This window comes from Triticum urartu, chromosome 7A (genome assembly GCF_056163025.1).
Source record: "Triticum urartu cultivar PI428250 chromosome 7A, HENAU_Tu73, whole genome shotgun sequence".
Taxonomy (NCBI): domain Eukaryota; kingdom Viridiplantae; phylum Streptophyta; class Magnoliopsida; order Poales; family Poaceae; genus Triticum; species Triticum urartu.
In genome coordinates this window covers 13800545-13816424 of record NC_141879.1, presented here as the reverse complement: position 1 = coordinate 13816424, position 15880 = coordinate 13800545, and the positions used below count along the sequence as shown (strand labels likewise).

Here is a 15880-nt window from a genome sequence, read left to right as displayed (position 1 = left end):
TTTTCGCAACACACGCCTTCTTGCAGAAAATTAGGTGTGACGGAGATGTTGTTGCAATTTTGGCAACAAGAGTCTTGTTGCAGAAAAATAGGGAAGAAGAGATTGTGCAGCATTATGGGTCTTGCTGCAGGAGATTAGAGAAGAAAAGGTTTTGAATCAAGGGTTTTGTTGCAGAAAATTAAAGAATAGAACATTTTGCAACTAAGGCCTTGTTGCAAAAAGAACAATGATTAGAATCACCCAACTGATCACGACTATAATTGCATCACACGTGCAATCGTCAGATACAAGTTTAATCGAACGACATGCAGCCTTTATCAGCCGCCCAAGACCTACATCACTGGACGCGTGCCTCTGCCATTTTTCTAACATCATCTGGGTTGCAGAAGTCATCCTGCAACAACGTCTATGTTACAAAAGCATTAAGATGAGAAAAAATTGTACAGCATCATTTGTGTTGCAGAAGTCCATTCGAAGGCCACACATGTTTCAAAAAAGTTAATGCGAAAAAAAGTCTACAACAAAATCTTTGTTGCAGAAGTTTCCGCAACAAGAGATATGTGCAAACGGTTCCACAACACTGTCTTTGTTGCAATTGTGAGGAAAGAGTCGGGCCGATGGATGCGCCGGATCAAACGACAGTGAAGGTGGCGGATCTTTGAACATAATCCGCCGGCGGACGCGTAGGGTCGCCCTTGTAGTATATATCTAGCTTTTTCTTAAGGAAATAAGAGCATCTACAACCGAGCTCCTCAAATGCCCCTAATATGTCCATGCGGACGGCCCGGTCACTGATCCATAAAAAAACTCGACCCAGCTGCACCCCTCATACCGGCTCTATACGTCGGAGCCGACCGACACCCCTCATATCGAACCCATATCTTGGGGGATGTAGGTAGGCCCGTACGCGCCCTGGAGCGTCCGCCACGTCGGACAAACCCACTATGGCCCACACCGTCTCCACACATGTTTCCATAAATACCCCGAAGCCGGACGATCAAACCCTAGTCAACCTTTCTGCTCCACTCGACTTCATTCTCCTCCCCCTCCTCTCTCCTCCCTATCCCCTCCCCTCCGACATGTCTGGGAATGGATCGACAGTGACTTTGACAGTCTGACTCGATCGACTAGGAGAAGCTTGTCTGGCGATGAGGAGGAGCTAGCGCTCCGCATTCCGCTCAGCTGATCGAGGATGGATCGGGCGGGAGCTCTTCATCCACGGCATCGGCGGCGGCCCAGGTGGGTAGCTGTAGCTCCATGGCGCCCCACGGCAGCCCAACACGGTCCCTGCCTGTTCGTTAGGCGGCAGGGGTCCAGTGGTGCCTGGCACCGACAACAGCTGCTCCTCCTGGGCGAGATCGGGTGCTCCTGTCCACAAGGTAGTTGTAACCCAATTGCTGCGTGTATCAGCGCGCAAGGAAGAGCGCGGTGGAGGAGGCCGCCAACTGTTTTGAGTGTGGGTCTTGCATATCCGCGCCGGAGCCGCTGGCCCCCTCCAGCGACGATGACGAGGCCCTCTGTGACGCCATCCGCCGCTCCTACACGTTCGAGGAGACGGACGCCCACTCACGTCGCCGCAAAAATGTGGCGGCGCTCCGCATCGGGATCCAAGAGTCCTAGCGGTTGGCAATGCAAACGGCGCTCCGCCCAGACCAGGTTCTTGCACCAGTGCCTTGCCAGTTGCATCCGTCCTTCCTGGTGTAGAATTGTGGGATGGAGGCAAGGAGGAGGCAAAGCTACGCTAGCCGCCGCTTGCGAAGAAGAGAGTGCAACGGGATGGGAGGAGGGATCGGGTGAGAGAGTCCGAAAAAGAAATTAGGGTTGCTAGGCATCATGAGCGCGCCCTTTATGTAGCCGCCAAACACAAGCGACTTAAGAAAAATTTCTAGAAGCCCACAGGTGGGTTCGTGCGTGGTGGCTGTCCGGCTGTGGTCTGTTCGACAGACGGCTCTGGTTAGTGGGATCAAACCACGCGTAGCTTCTTTTTGGAAGCCAAGACTTTATTACTCAAAGATTACAAAGTTTGGAATACAAAAAGGAGCTTTCAGTTGGTGGAGACATTCCCGTAGACGACGAGGCGCCTACGGTGACTTCGTAAATCTCAAGATGATATGCCGGCTCAGTCTCTCGAAGGTGTTCATAAGGATAGGGTATGTACGTGCGTTCATAGGGGTGAGTGTATACGCGTATGTATGAGCGTTTGCGTTTATACTGTGTTAAAAAAAGGGAACATTTACATCTGTGCCCCTAACTCGAACCCACTACTCATATTTGCCCCTAATTTTGAAGCATGCTCAAATTTGCCCCTCTGCCGTTAAATCACTACTCAGAAATGCCCTTCCGTACAGTACTGTAGCACTTTCCGTCCAATATTGTAGCACTTTTCGTCTGCTACAGTACACATGGGCCTTTGACTGGACGGAAGGGCATTTCTGAGTAGTGACTTAACGGCAGAGAGGCAAATTTGAGCATGCTTTAAAATTAGAGGTAAATATGAATAGTGGGTTCGAGTTAGGGGCAGAAATGCAAATGGCCTAAAAAAAAGAGCCAGTATGCCAGCCTTGCACGTTCATCCCATGCGTGAGCCGACTCCACGGGCGCGACACGGGCCCAAATAATCCTGACAGGCCAGGTCCCCGTGCGAGCCGGTGCACACGGGCAGCAGGCTTGCTGACGCGTGAGCCGATCGATGATGCTAGTACGAGCGTGACACAGGCCCCGGCCAGCGTGATCGAACCAGCACGTCATGGGGCCAACAGTCCTGATAGGCCAGCCCAGTGCCTGGGGCCGAAGTCATCGACAGGCTTCTAGCCTCCCTATAGTGCGCGGGGCAACGCACAACAGGGTCATCACAGGTGCTACCGAAACTGCCTGATGATTGTGGCCCTATGCGACCCTGCGGTCCACCCATAATGAACTGTCGGGGCAGGTCGGCCCGGTGCTTGCTGGTCGAGCAGATCAGACGGCACAAAGAGCCCCCCACGACAGGCCGCATCCTGGAGTAATAGCATAGTCTCTCCTGGGTCTTAAAAATTTTATTCACACAAAACTTGACAAGAATTTATGAGATAAGTTAGTATAAATTAATTCAAAACTTTAACATTCTCTATTGTAGCAAATTACTAAAATTATAATTAAACATTGCACACTAAATGTGTCCATATATTTAATATTGGTATCCACCAACAGAAACACTAAATAAGCAAGCATAAGCAAACAATGTAATTATAATAGTAAACTGTCAAAACAAAAGAGTCTGTAAAGGAAAAATAGTCAATAAACAAGAGAATTGTACAAAGAGAGACTAGAAACCGAGACCCAGCAAATATCAACTCTTGTGTGGAGATCAAGCAGGTATTAACGTGAAAATACCTTTGCCGACATGTCGTTGGATGCCACGTCGAACTTAGATTGTTGTTTTTTTGTCCTATTTGAGTCCGCTTCTTGTCTTGACTGCTGAAAATTCTTCTAAAACTCTAGGGGAGCATTAATTCAATATCATGTAACATACTTCACGAGATATTTTTACCATTTCAACCTTTTGTTGAGAATTTTTATTTTGTTAACTATTTCCACAATCCAGGTGCATATTTTTGGTTGAAATAGATGAACATTCAGCACAAATGATATAACATTTTTTTTCCAAGAAGTGTTATTTTGCACTGAGCATTTTTTTCCCCTAGCTATCCTTTCAATTGTGCTGAATCATGGGGACACTTGTAGTTTAAGAAAAGTTGTGCCATGTTCACAGTTCTTGCTTCACCGATTTCCATATTTGTACACCCTCCTTCTATGTATATAGGGTCTAATGCGTTTTTTAAGGCTAACTTTGACCAAGCAATAATATATGGCATACAAGTTAAACAAAGCACACCCTCAAATTCGTACGTACAAGAAGCTTCTAATGATGTAATTTTCACATTATATATTTCATATATTATTAATCTTATCAATAATCAACGGCAACCTCAAAAAATGTACTAGGCCCTATATATATGGAAGGAGGGAGTATCATTTATATGGGCTCTTAATTAATTTGAAGATGGCATCTTTGATTGACAAAACGATACAAATGTGTCATGTTTTGGATTGTACAATTTAGAACTGTGTGGCTCTGAATTTTCACACCATGTTATAACACACCTTCTCTTTATAAACATGTGCTATTAGAATAACACTGCAAAGTAAACTAGCCACTGAAAGAAAAACTTTTTAAGGTAGAAAGGCACAATCAGGAAAATATGCAGGAGCTCTTTGGTGCTCCACACCCCTGTACAAATATTAAACTTAAAAAATACCAAAGAATCAAAAAAAATCTGAAGGGATATCAAACCTGGGTTCCCAATCTATTCTCTTGTGAAGTTTTGTGAAATATACCAGGAATTGTATCCGTGGCGAAGGAAATATTGTCCGAATAAAAATCCATCCAAACAGTCTTTTTTCATACATATAATTTTTTATTTTATCTTTTTTGCCACGGATACCTTTCCTGATATATTTTTCATGAAATTTCACACGAAAGTAGATCGAACCCCCAAGTTTGATATTCCAAAATCCCAGTTTTTATTTCAATTTTCTCAGTTTTTATTTCAAATTTCTCAATATTTGGAGCACCTAGGTGTTACAAATCCTCTTCCGGCACAACAGGACGTACTACTAGTACTAGTGGTGTTGGGAGCAGCTATGTCTCACCCGCAGCAAGACACAAGCTCGTCTGGCATCAACATCCATACTAATGGGCCGGCCTAAGTAGCTTCACGCAGGTTAATTCGTTTCCCTTCTCTGTTTTTTAATTTTTTTTATTTTGTTCCTATTTCCAAAATAATCCAAAAAATATAATAAAACTCAAAAAATATATAAACCACAAATTTGAAAAGTTCTAATGCAATGTAAAAGTATAGAGGTTGCATATTCAGATCGGAGGGAGTAGCGTAATTTTTTAAAATGATGATTGTATCGAAAAAACAAATTGAGACATTTAAAAAGAGTTCACACGTTTCCAAAAATATTTCACGATTAAAAAATGTCGACCCATTTCAAAAATATTTTAGTGACATTTAGAAACAATATTTATACAATGTACAAAAATATTTCGTGTAGTTTTAAAAAATTCATATCAATTCAAAAAAAATTTCCATGTGTATTTGGTAATTGTTCAACACGTATTCAAAAGATGTATTTGAAAAATGTTAATCATGTATTGGGAAAATGTTAAACACGTATAAAAATGTATATGATGTATAGGAAAATGTAAAATGTGTATGAAAAAAGTAGACATGTGTTAAAAGGATAAGGAGGAAAAGAACAAGAAAAGAAGAAAAAACTGGAGAAAACAATACAAAAAAAGGGTGAAAACTGAAGAAAGAAACAAAGAAAATCAAATAAACCTGAAGAAAAAAAAGACAAAATAAATATATCTCACTTGTCATATGGGAAGAGCTACCGTATGACAAGTGAGACATATTTATTCCACTCGTCCCATACGCATAGCTAGGCACCTAACTCGAATAGTACATGCCAAGAAGAATTAGTTGAGCATGCCGAATTGAACTGACACGCTGGTCTATCAGTAGCGCATTTCGGTGTGAACTGAATTAATCTACTACTACGTACCAGCTACAAGTTCCCACAAATTTGTACTAGTTGCTGAAATTTACACAACAGCATCACCTCAAAAGTGCAGAACAGAGAAAAGAACAGCACATGCCATGAACATGTTCTGGCGTTAAATGATAACTGCAGTTCCAAACAATCGGCTGCTTGCAGTTTGTAGAAGGTTCGATCCGAGAAGAGAACCGAGTTCTAGATTAATTTCACCTGAAAATTTTCTTTTATAAAAGGCACAATCTGAATATCTGGCTGCTTTCCAGTCGTACTCCAATCTGATATAGTACTAGTATAACGGTATAACCCAGACATGCATTTCTGGCTGCTTTTCATGTCACCCGTCGGCATTCGAGCTATACCTGAGACTTGTCAAACTAGACGACTCCTTATCCTCGCTGAATGCCTTCTGAAGCAAGTCCTGCAGCTCATGGAACCTCCGCTTCCTCTCGGTGGATGTGTCTCTTCCAATGGAATCCAGCTCAGATTCATCATCCATGATCTTCTTCAGCACATTCGAACAACATGGGAAGAAGCGTTTGCCGAGTTGGACTGGTAGACAGGAAAATATTCAACCCACAGACAATTGGATTTTCATTTATTTTTCGAGGAAGTTCAGTACAAGAGCCGACTAAACAGGCCCAAGGAGACAGCAACGAAAGTAGAATACAGCTGGGAAAAGATTATTGGATCTCAACTTCAGCTGAACAAGCTTTCTTATTCAGAATGTTACACAGCAGATTAGCTAAAGAAGTGAATATTATTAGGCTGAAAATATAAATAATGTAGAAGCGCGGTGGTTATACAAAGGCAGGCTGTGCCTCACCTGTTTTGGAGAGGGCTCTCAGCCGAGTCAAGTGTGCATCGTTCGTTTCGAAAGAAAATTCATTTAGATCAACGGTTGGCCATCGTATCTCCAGATGTGGATTTGGACTAGAATCAAAAGTAAATTCCAAAGTACCATTCACTTGAGGAATTTCCATTGCTACTGTTGCCTCAATCGGAAAGAGTATTTTCATCAAAGAACCTGCATTGCAAGGAAATAATTGAGTGAAAACACAACTTCCAAGAGAAGATAAAAGTAGCACATTTGCAAGTTGCACAAGGAGAACTTCACTCCACATGCAAAACACCACCATGTGCAAACCATAAAAACCGGGTAATTTAAAAAACTTTCGTTTTTAGATGATATTACCTCAGTTTTCAAAGGTACAACAACTTTCCACATAGACCGTCACCGGCCATTTCAACAGAAACTCATTCTTCTCCAAGTTGTGCTTTTCTTTCAGCTTGCTCTAGTATCTCAATGCATAACCGATCTTGAGGAGACGATTTCCCTTTTTCAGTAACCCCAAAGTAATCCCTATGTTTTGTGAGTCTTTTTGAGATTTGAACTGCTGTTCTTCCATCAAATGTAAGATCAGAAGGCCGAGCACCCTTGGTTAAAAGAGAAGCAAGAATTTTGGGATCTCTTCGCCTGGCAGCAATGTGAAGAACAGTATAACCTCTAGGATTTCTATGATTAACATCTGCAAGTGTGATGTCCAAAATTTCTGTTATGATCTTTGAGTCACAATGTTCAACAGCATAGTGCAACGCAAACGCATCATCAAGATTAGTCTGCCCTTCCTGGTGCAGGATCGTCGCTAACTCCGCATCATTACTGTCAAGAGCTTGGAGTATCCTTCTTACATGTTTGTTAGGAAATCCCTTGTCTTTGGCTGAAACTAACCCAAGACTTAGGCGTGAATCAGCAATTTGCTTGATAATATCTGGAGGCAATGCTTTCTCAAGAGTAATCATGTCAAGATTTGACCGAACTACCATCTCAAGGCATCTCTCGAGAAGTTTCATGCATGATTTATTGCATAAGTTTGCAACAGATAAGATCAATGGAAGGTTATCAACTTCAACATCATCAAGGACATCAAGGAGACGCCACTGCATGGAAAAGACGTGGCTTAGTATTGGCTATTTAAAAACGCAAAACACTATGATAGTAAAATGTTACAAGTAACAACCCGACACGAATTATCATCACATCATAGATACACAAGTCATATTCAATAAAGTCAGAACTTTCAAAACAAAAATACTAAATAAAAATCTGAAAAAGCAAAATTTTAAGCAACGCCCTGTCTAAAAATTTCTAGAATGTGTAGATGCACAGATTGATGATTATTTACCTACAAAAAGGGGGTCCCCTATTTAAATACTCTCTCTTGAGAGAATATTCATTGGTCCTAATGGAAAATGAGGAGTTATTGAGCTAATATGTGCATAGGTATTAGGAATCTTAGTTCTTAGGTACTACTATAATTAATTAATTATTGTTTGTTGGGATAATTCACTTCTCACACAAACTGACATTCGAAACTTTAGTAAGTGAAAAAACTAGATGAATATTATTGTCACGGACTTGTTGCAAATACTTCGGGGGAAAACTGCTGTATTTATATGCTATCATTTTTGCTCTACATGTATTAGCTGTTGGTATTCATGGAGCCTAGATTTGGATAGTATGACCCAAGCATGTTTATCATGAACAGTTTTTTTTTTTCTCGAATACACCTAGAAGAGCAGCATTTTCATGCTTTAAACAGTTACCTTTCCTTTTTCCTATAAAAATTCAAAACAAGAATCCCTGAAATATCATCAAAATGACACAGCGCTGGAGCAACCAATTGCATGATTTGCATCATCAACACATTTAAGCGGACAGGTTTTGAAACTGGGACACCAATTTACGCCACCACATGCACAGACAACTCAATTTATTTCCATTCCTACATCAAACTGAGCCAGGAATGGGTCTTGATTCTTGAACCTAAACGGGCGTTGCACCCTAGTAGGGAGCTCCAAACAAGTCAACATGCCCATGAATAAAAAACTTGACCAATTTAATGAGTACCATATATTCAGCACAAATGTAATGCTTATCGATGTTTTGTAAAAGCATTGAAATTAAAGAATTTTAGCTAGAATAATATGATATGGATCTATCCCATTCGGCTGAAATATAGCATTGAAACATCTGATAAATACACATCCCATTCCCACCAAGGACAATAAATGTCTGATATGAAGAAATCATCGCAATGGAGAAGGGGGGGAAGAGGTGGACCTGGAAGAGGTTGGTGAGCTTGGCAATCTGGAAGGTGGATGCGGCAAAGAGGACCTGCACCATGAAGGAGATGACGGGGTGGCAGCCGACATGCGTGCAGCCATCTACATCAGCGCAGACGCACACCGACTTGGGAAGGTCGCCGACGCAGCCGGTGTACAGGTACTCGAGCACCAGCTGCAATGACTCGTACCCGACCTCCATCTTCTCACCCAGAAGCTCGCGGAGGTCCAGCCGGTAGCCCTTCACGGCAGCGGCACGGCGCATGAAGAAATCATGTAGGAAGGGACTTCGTGCGCAGAGCATGGGAAGGTGCACAGGCAGGTCGGGCGCGTCGGGCACGACGATGTGCATGTCAACAAGGAAGGCGAAGACATCCGGCGAGCGGAAGACGGCGGCGAGGTTGTCAGATAGGCGGCAGAGCGCCTCCAAGTTCATGTCTGCCATGAAGATGCCATCGGAGCTGGAGAAGGTGGTGGTGAAGTGACTGGGAGGATCCTCCATTGGTGCTGAGGCTGCGGCACGCGACTTGACAGCCCAGTTGGTGAGAAGGTTCTGTTTTGTGCTTCCATCACAATTTGAACAAAAATTCACCAATTGCATATTGATTGTAGGATTTCTCGGATGACTAGTTACAACAGACCTCGCATACTCTATATGAGCAGCTACACCCCCAAATTTTACGGATATCCCTTTAAGGTTTGGCATATGCTCGATGCGGATAAGTTGATGTTGGTCCATTCGGGGGGTGGCATTGAAACCTAGCTTGAGCTTCCAGAGATTAGGCATTGCTTGCGCCTCAAATTTTAGACACGCTATACCACTCGTGCAAGTCAACTTGAAGTACTTGAGAACTGAGAACCCGTCTGCCTTGTTGAAGATGATCCTTTCAATGGGCGCACGCCGCACATACAGAGACAGAGCAGTGAGGGCAGGCAATCCTCTCAGAATATCAACCCAACTAATCTGCAGTTCCACCACTGCAATCTTCAGAATGCACAGGTGGCTAAGTTCTTTAATCCACTTAGGAATTCGGGAAAATGTGATGCAGCTGTGCGGCGAGCATTCAAATCTCTGGAGAAGGGGGAGAGGTTCCAAGTCATCCCAGGAAATTATTGCTTTTGAGGCGCCAGGAATCACCGATGAGCCATGAGACATTACTATAGTTTTCAGGTTACCATGCCCTCCGATCAAATGAGCCAGAGCTTCCACGCCCAGAAGTGAAGGAATACACGACATGTTAAGATGAAGATCCTGCAGGTAGTTCAGCTTGCCAAGGCTCCACAGACTGATGACTGAGTCAGTCATGCTGCCTATCCAATCCAGCAGATTTGTGTCAACCGGAAGAGTCAGGTGCAACAAGTGTGGGAGATGTATAATATCCCATGGAACAGCAGTGACTCTTGTTGCATCCATAAGATCGAGCGTTTTCAAACATTGCAGCCCTCGTATACTGTTTGGTAGTTTTATGCAGATATCACTTGTGATCTTCAAATATCTTAACTGAAACAGCTCTGAAATGCCAGTGAGGTCTATGGGGTCATGGGCGCCACAATGACCAGATAGTTGAAGGTTTAGGACACGGAGAACCTTGAAGTCTCTAACACAAGGCATACACTTGAATAATCCAAAAAATCTGAGTGACCGAACTTGTGACCTTGTGATGTTTTCTGGTGTCTTGGCATATTTTGCATCACCAAAGATGAGAGATAGACGACGAACCTTATGGGAAAGTGCTATATTTTTTCGATTGTAGTCTACTACCACAATGAAATTCTCTTCTGCAGACTTTTTTGCAATAAGATCACGTACTACGTCATGAACTGTACAGGACAACACCTTATTGTTGTAGTTGATATATAAAGGTTGAATGAATCTTCTATCAACAAGCGCATCAAAATAGATTCCTGCAGTTTTCTCTGTCGTTTCTTTATCTTGCTCTTTCCCTTTTCCTGTAGCAACAAACCCTTCAGCCACCCATTGCTTCACCAGATCATCCTTCCAGATTATGGAGCCCTCTGGATACATATGAAAATACAGCAAACATGTCTTCAGATGCTGAGGAAGATTATTGTAGCTAAGGTTCAGTACTTTTCTCGTTCTTTCCAAGGTAGAACTTGACCAAGAATGGGACCTCAGTGAATCACACATGTATGCCAGCAAATCAAGTGCTAATCCTGTCTGTTGGTTTGCCAAATGACTAGCTATATTGATTGTTGCTAGCGGCAAACCACCACATATATCAACAATTTCATTTGAAACTCGTTTGAATTCTTCAGGACAGTCACTTTCAGAACCAAAAAGTCTGTTAAAGAATAGCTTTCTTGAGTGATCGTCGTCGAGAGGTTTCATCTCGAAAACATGCTCCCAGTGATCACAGCAACATGTTAATGCAACATCTTCAATCTGTGTGGTTATTATTATTCTACTGCCATGGCTTCCCTTCGGAAAAGCACATTTAATAATATCCCATGCTGATGCATCCCACAAGTCATCAATGACTATTAGATACCTGCATGCCAAGAATTCACGCATATCAGATATACTGTGCCAGGATAATAGTAAAAACTGAAGTTTGCTGGGTTAACATAAACTAGAATAATCCCGCAAAAAAAACATAAACTAGAATAAAGAGACTGGGTTAACAGTGCCTTTTATCTTGCAGATGTTTGCTGATATTAATGTCGCTGATGCCAAGTTCATTACAATTGGCAGGTAGTGGCTGCTTCTTCTTATGGAGTTGCAAGAACAGGTTGTGAAGAAGGCTCTTCATATCAGGCTTTTTGGACACTCGAATGAAAGCTCTGCAATCGAATTGCATCCCAATTCTTTTGTACAGCACTTTGGCAAGTGTAGTTTTACCCAGACATCCCGATCCAAGGACAGATACCACCTTGAGCTGCTGCTGATCTGCAGCAACATCAGCTACCAGTGAGTTGATAAACTCATTCATACGGCCATCGATTACAACGTGATCATCGGTTTCTTCATATGGCATTGGAAGCATACGGCCATTGGACAAGAATGTATGTCTCCTCAAGTTGCTGCAACAATGGAGCTTATACCTGTCATGCCGTTCAATTGCCTCCTGGACATAGATCCTGAATTCTGATATTGTTTCCGCAATCTTGGACTTTTTGGGAAGAGGAGGGACAACAGTAACATGAATGCGTTTGCTGGTCCTGACACCATGTTCTGACACTTGCGCAATGTATGTGATCTGTCTGTGCCACTTGAGCCTCTTCTTTATTATCTTCTTTTTATTCTTCTTCCTCTTCTTATTTTTGTTGAAATGGTCAGGTGGCACACATAATAATAAGCTGTCAATGTAATCCTCCATGTCATAAGACAGTTCGCGTGCCTCATTCATCCAGCACATGGCCATCGGGGGAGGGTCCTCAACCTCTAAAAGTTCATCAAGGTAGGAGCTTATCTCTTCAAGGTCATCTTTGAGAAGGTGCATCCCATCCTTCACCCTCTTGGAGGAGCATTCCTGAGGAGATGAATAAGCTAGCAGCAGCATGTCCAGCTTCTCAACAAGGGCTCTCATGGCGCCCAACGAAGCACTGATCACCCAACAATGGTCCTGGAGGAGCTGGAACTTGTCGGGGTCGGCCTGGAGCCCGGAGAGAGCATTCATGTCCCAGCCAGTGCCGGTGGCCGAGTAGCTGCCAGTGAAGCTGGTGGTTTCGTCCTGGAGACTCACAGATTTAATGTCCGAGTAGCTGCCTGTGAAGCTGGTGGCTTCGTCCTTGATCCTGAGAGAATTCATGTCCGAGTAGCTGCCAGTGAAGCTGAGTGCTTCGTCCTTGATCCTGAAAGGTTTCATCTTCGAGTAGTTGCCGGTAAAGCTGGCGGCTTTGTCCTTGATCCTGGGAGGTTTCATGTCTGAGTGGCTGCCAGTGAAGCTGGCGGCTTCGTCCTTGACCCCGAGAGTAGTCATGTCCGAGCTGCTGCTCCCGACGAAGCTGGCTGCTTTGTCCTTGATCCCGAGAGTGTTCATGTCCGAGCTGCTCCCGGCGAAGCTGGCCGCGTTGGTGTGGGGCTGTGCCCTGGTGCCCATGCTGACACCAGAGGAGAGGCTATTACCGGGGGCAGCGGCGTGCAGGCCGGGGAGCCCCTTGAGCATGCTGAGGTCAGTGTGTCGGTGCGTGACGGGGTCGATGCCCATCTGGAGCAGCTTCTTGCGCAGGTTCGTGTTCCAGTAATTCTTGATAAAATTGCCTGTTCTCCCCGGCAAATGAGTCGCGATCGCCGACCACCTGTTTAAAGTTCAATTCGTAAGCATTCAGCAGCGACACAGTGTGGCTTGACACCGTAGTTGGAGAAGAAGAAAGATATCGACAGACACAACAGAGAATAATACACATACTTGTTCCCGTGAATGGAGTGGAGGTGTATGATGGTTTTCTCCTCATCGTCGGTGAAGGTTCCGCGCTTGATGTTGGGGCGGAGGTAGTTGGTCCAGCGGAGGCGGCAGCTCTTGCCGGAGCGGTTCAGGCCGGCGCACTGGGGCAAGGTTCGCCAGTTGCCGCCGTTGCCATGCCTCTCGAAGTAGTTTATGAGCAGTATATCCTCCTCTACCGTCCACGGGCCCTTCTTCACGCCGGCGACACCGGTGGAGGATGGCGACCGACCCATTGATTATGTGTATTCTTCAATGCTACACAACGCCAGTCGCTGAGAGATTTTGCAATGGAGCGGGGGACGCACCTATGAAAATTTTACTAGCTTTCAGCCTTTGCTCTCTCTCCCTCCCTCCCTCTCTCTCTTTCTCTCTCGCTCCAAGCTGGTTCTAACCATTTATTTATTATTACTCCTTAGTCTAGGAGACACACACGTTCTCTATTTACTCGGAGTAAAAAGTGGAATATTTGTAGCGTTGTCTTTGAACATTTGATTCCATGATATACTGCGCATAGATTTTTTTTAAGTCAAATTTCATCAACTTTGATCAGGTTTATAGAGTGTACAGTATCAAACCAGTACCATTAGATTCATTGTGATATATATTTTTATAGTTAATGCATATGGTATTACTATTATTGATATTTTTCTTTTTGACTTGGTAAAACTTTACAAAGTTTGACTTTTGAAGAAAACTGTATCCACTACTATGGGACGGAGGGAGTATAAAGTGCACTTCCTCCGTCTAAGTTTATTGAAACCCCTTGTATTTTGGGTCAATACGTACCATTTGCATGACTAACAAAACATGATTTATATCCTACAAAAGATATACCATTGTACTGTATTCAAAAGAGGATTCTCATCATATAATAGTTGTGACATATTATTTATATTTTATTAATTAAATATATGATCAAAATATAAATACAAGGAGACCTAATAAAAGCATCTCAATCCCAACCCATCAAACTGCCCTCATATGTTGCGGGTGGGCAACCCGGACAGGAGAGAAAAAAATCGATATCTAACTAGAGCCCCCTAAATTGTTCTCGTATGTACATGTTATCCGCAAACCCTCACATTGAGTCCATATGTGGAGAAAATTAGGTAGTCCATCACGTCAGAGGCAACCCACCTCGAATCACGTTATCCCTTTCTCTTCATCCTCACCAATCATACACATGTGGCCAGGCAATTTGAGGGCATGGTTGGGTATATAGACAAATGAGGATTGAAAGCGAACTATGAAAGGCCAAATAGGCCAGTCCATCATATGAGCCGCCAAATTAGAACCCGAGAGAATATGCTCTTTGCGCAATGATTGTGCTGACTCAGTGCAGAAGGTGTTCTCTGCATTTAGTCTAGCTAATGGACTGTTCTTTTCCTACCATCATTGTAGGAGTGGGGCCCACCACCACTCCTTGTTGGGAATTAAATAGCTGTGCCAGCTCACGTGCTTGGCCCCTCTCTCTCTCATCGGCTTTTGCAATTTAGTTGTCCCACCACAAGGTATAGAAAGATAAAGAAAGCATTTGCAATCGAGTTGTCCCATCACAAGGAAAAAAGAAATATTGTTTCTACACTCTCTCCGATCATTCAAAGCTATTTATCACACTAATTCACGTGAGCCTATCTTGTTTCGAAAAGTTGCAATTATCGTGAGCGTGCCATGTTACAAAAAACTGCAGTGGTTATGAAATGATTTTGATTTCACTGATTGCTTAAGGCCTTGTTCAGTTGTGTGGATCCGAGAGGATTGAAGGGGTTTGAGGAGGATCAAAATACGTCCCAATCCTCGCCAATCCCCTCCAATCCTCTCGAGGAGAGGAGATGATTGAAGGGGTCTGAGGAGGATTTAAACCCCTTGTAAGTCAAAATACGTCTCAGTTCTCGTCAATCCTCTTGGAGAGGATTAACCGAACAGAGACTAAAGGTTTCAGATCTCCAAATGTGTTTTTCCTATGAATTATTGACTTCATTTTTAAAACTTTTTACATATTTCCAAACATTATATCGCAATGAATCATCGAATGTTACAAACGTGAATTTGTTTCAATTCCGTTCCAATATGTTTTTACACTTATCTCACTTATTTGATTAGAATTTAGTAACTTTTTCAATATTTTAACAAAAAATCATTTATTTTGAAATTCTTCTTGTGAAATTTCATACAAAATTATCAACAAAGTTGCAATGATTGTTCACATCAATTTCAGAAACATTCAGACATATGTCAATTAATTTCATAACCATTCAACACACAATTCACATGAATTTAAATTATCTATTCACATTTTCAATTATAAAGTGTTACAGAGTTTTGTTGGAATATGACAAATAATTAACAAAATTGTGTAAAACCTAAGAAATGTTTCTAAGTTGGTTGAGATAGTTGAAATTTGGGTGGTTTGAATATGGAAGTATGTAAGCAACCTTCATTCTCCGTGCAACTCTCTAACTTAACCTCGCAAAAAAAGAAAACACAAAGTACTACTCCTACATGGAAGGTATTTTGGCTTGTATTTGCAATTTTCCCTAAAATGTACTCCCTCCGTCTCAAATTACTTGTCTTAGATTTGTCTACATATAGATGTATCTAACACAAATGTATCTAGATACATCCAACACTAAAACGTGTCTAGATAGATCTGTATCCGAGATAAGTAATTCGGGACGGAGGTAATCGCCTGCACCAATCTCCAAAGCGTAAATGATTGGCGGATTCCGCTCGGCCAGGTTAAA

The 15880-nt window shown here is 42.8% G+C and overlaps 1 protein-coding gene across 1 annotated transcript; it reads right to left on the bottom strand.

The window, feature by feature from the left end:
* Window positions 1-6162: 6162 nt before the first annotated feature.
* On the bottom strand, window positions 6163-14943 carry LOC125527558 (disease resistance protein RGA5). The gene is made up of 5 exons (XM_087537121.1): window positions 13101-14943; window positions 11380-12990; window positions 8729-11240; window positions 6800-7545; window positions 6163-6631 (listed from the first exon to the last, which is right to left on the bottom strand). Exons 1-4 carry the CDS (start codon window positions 13367-13369, stop codon window positions 6862-6864), a joined length of 5076 nt encoding a protein of 1691 aa, XP_087393247.1. The 5' UTR covers window positions 13370-14943; the 3' UTR covers window positions 6163-6631; window positions 6800-6861.
* Between the last annotated feature and the right edge of the window lie 937 nt (window positions 14944-15880).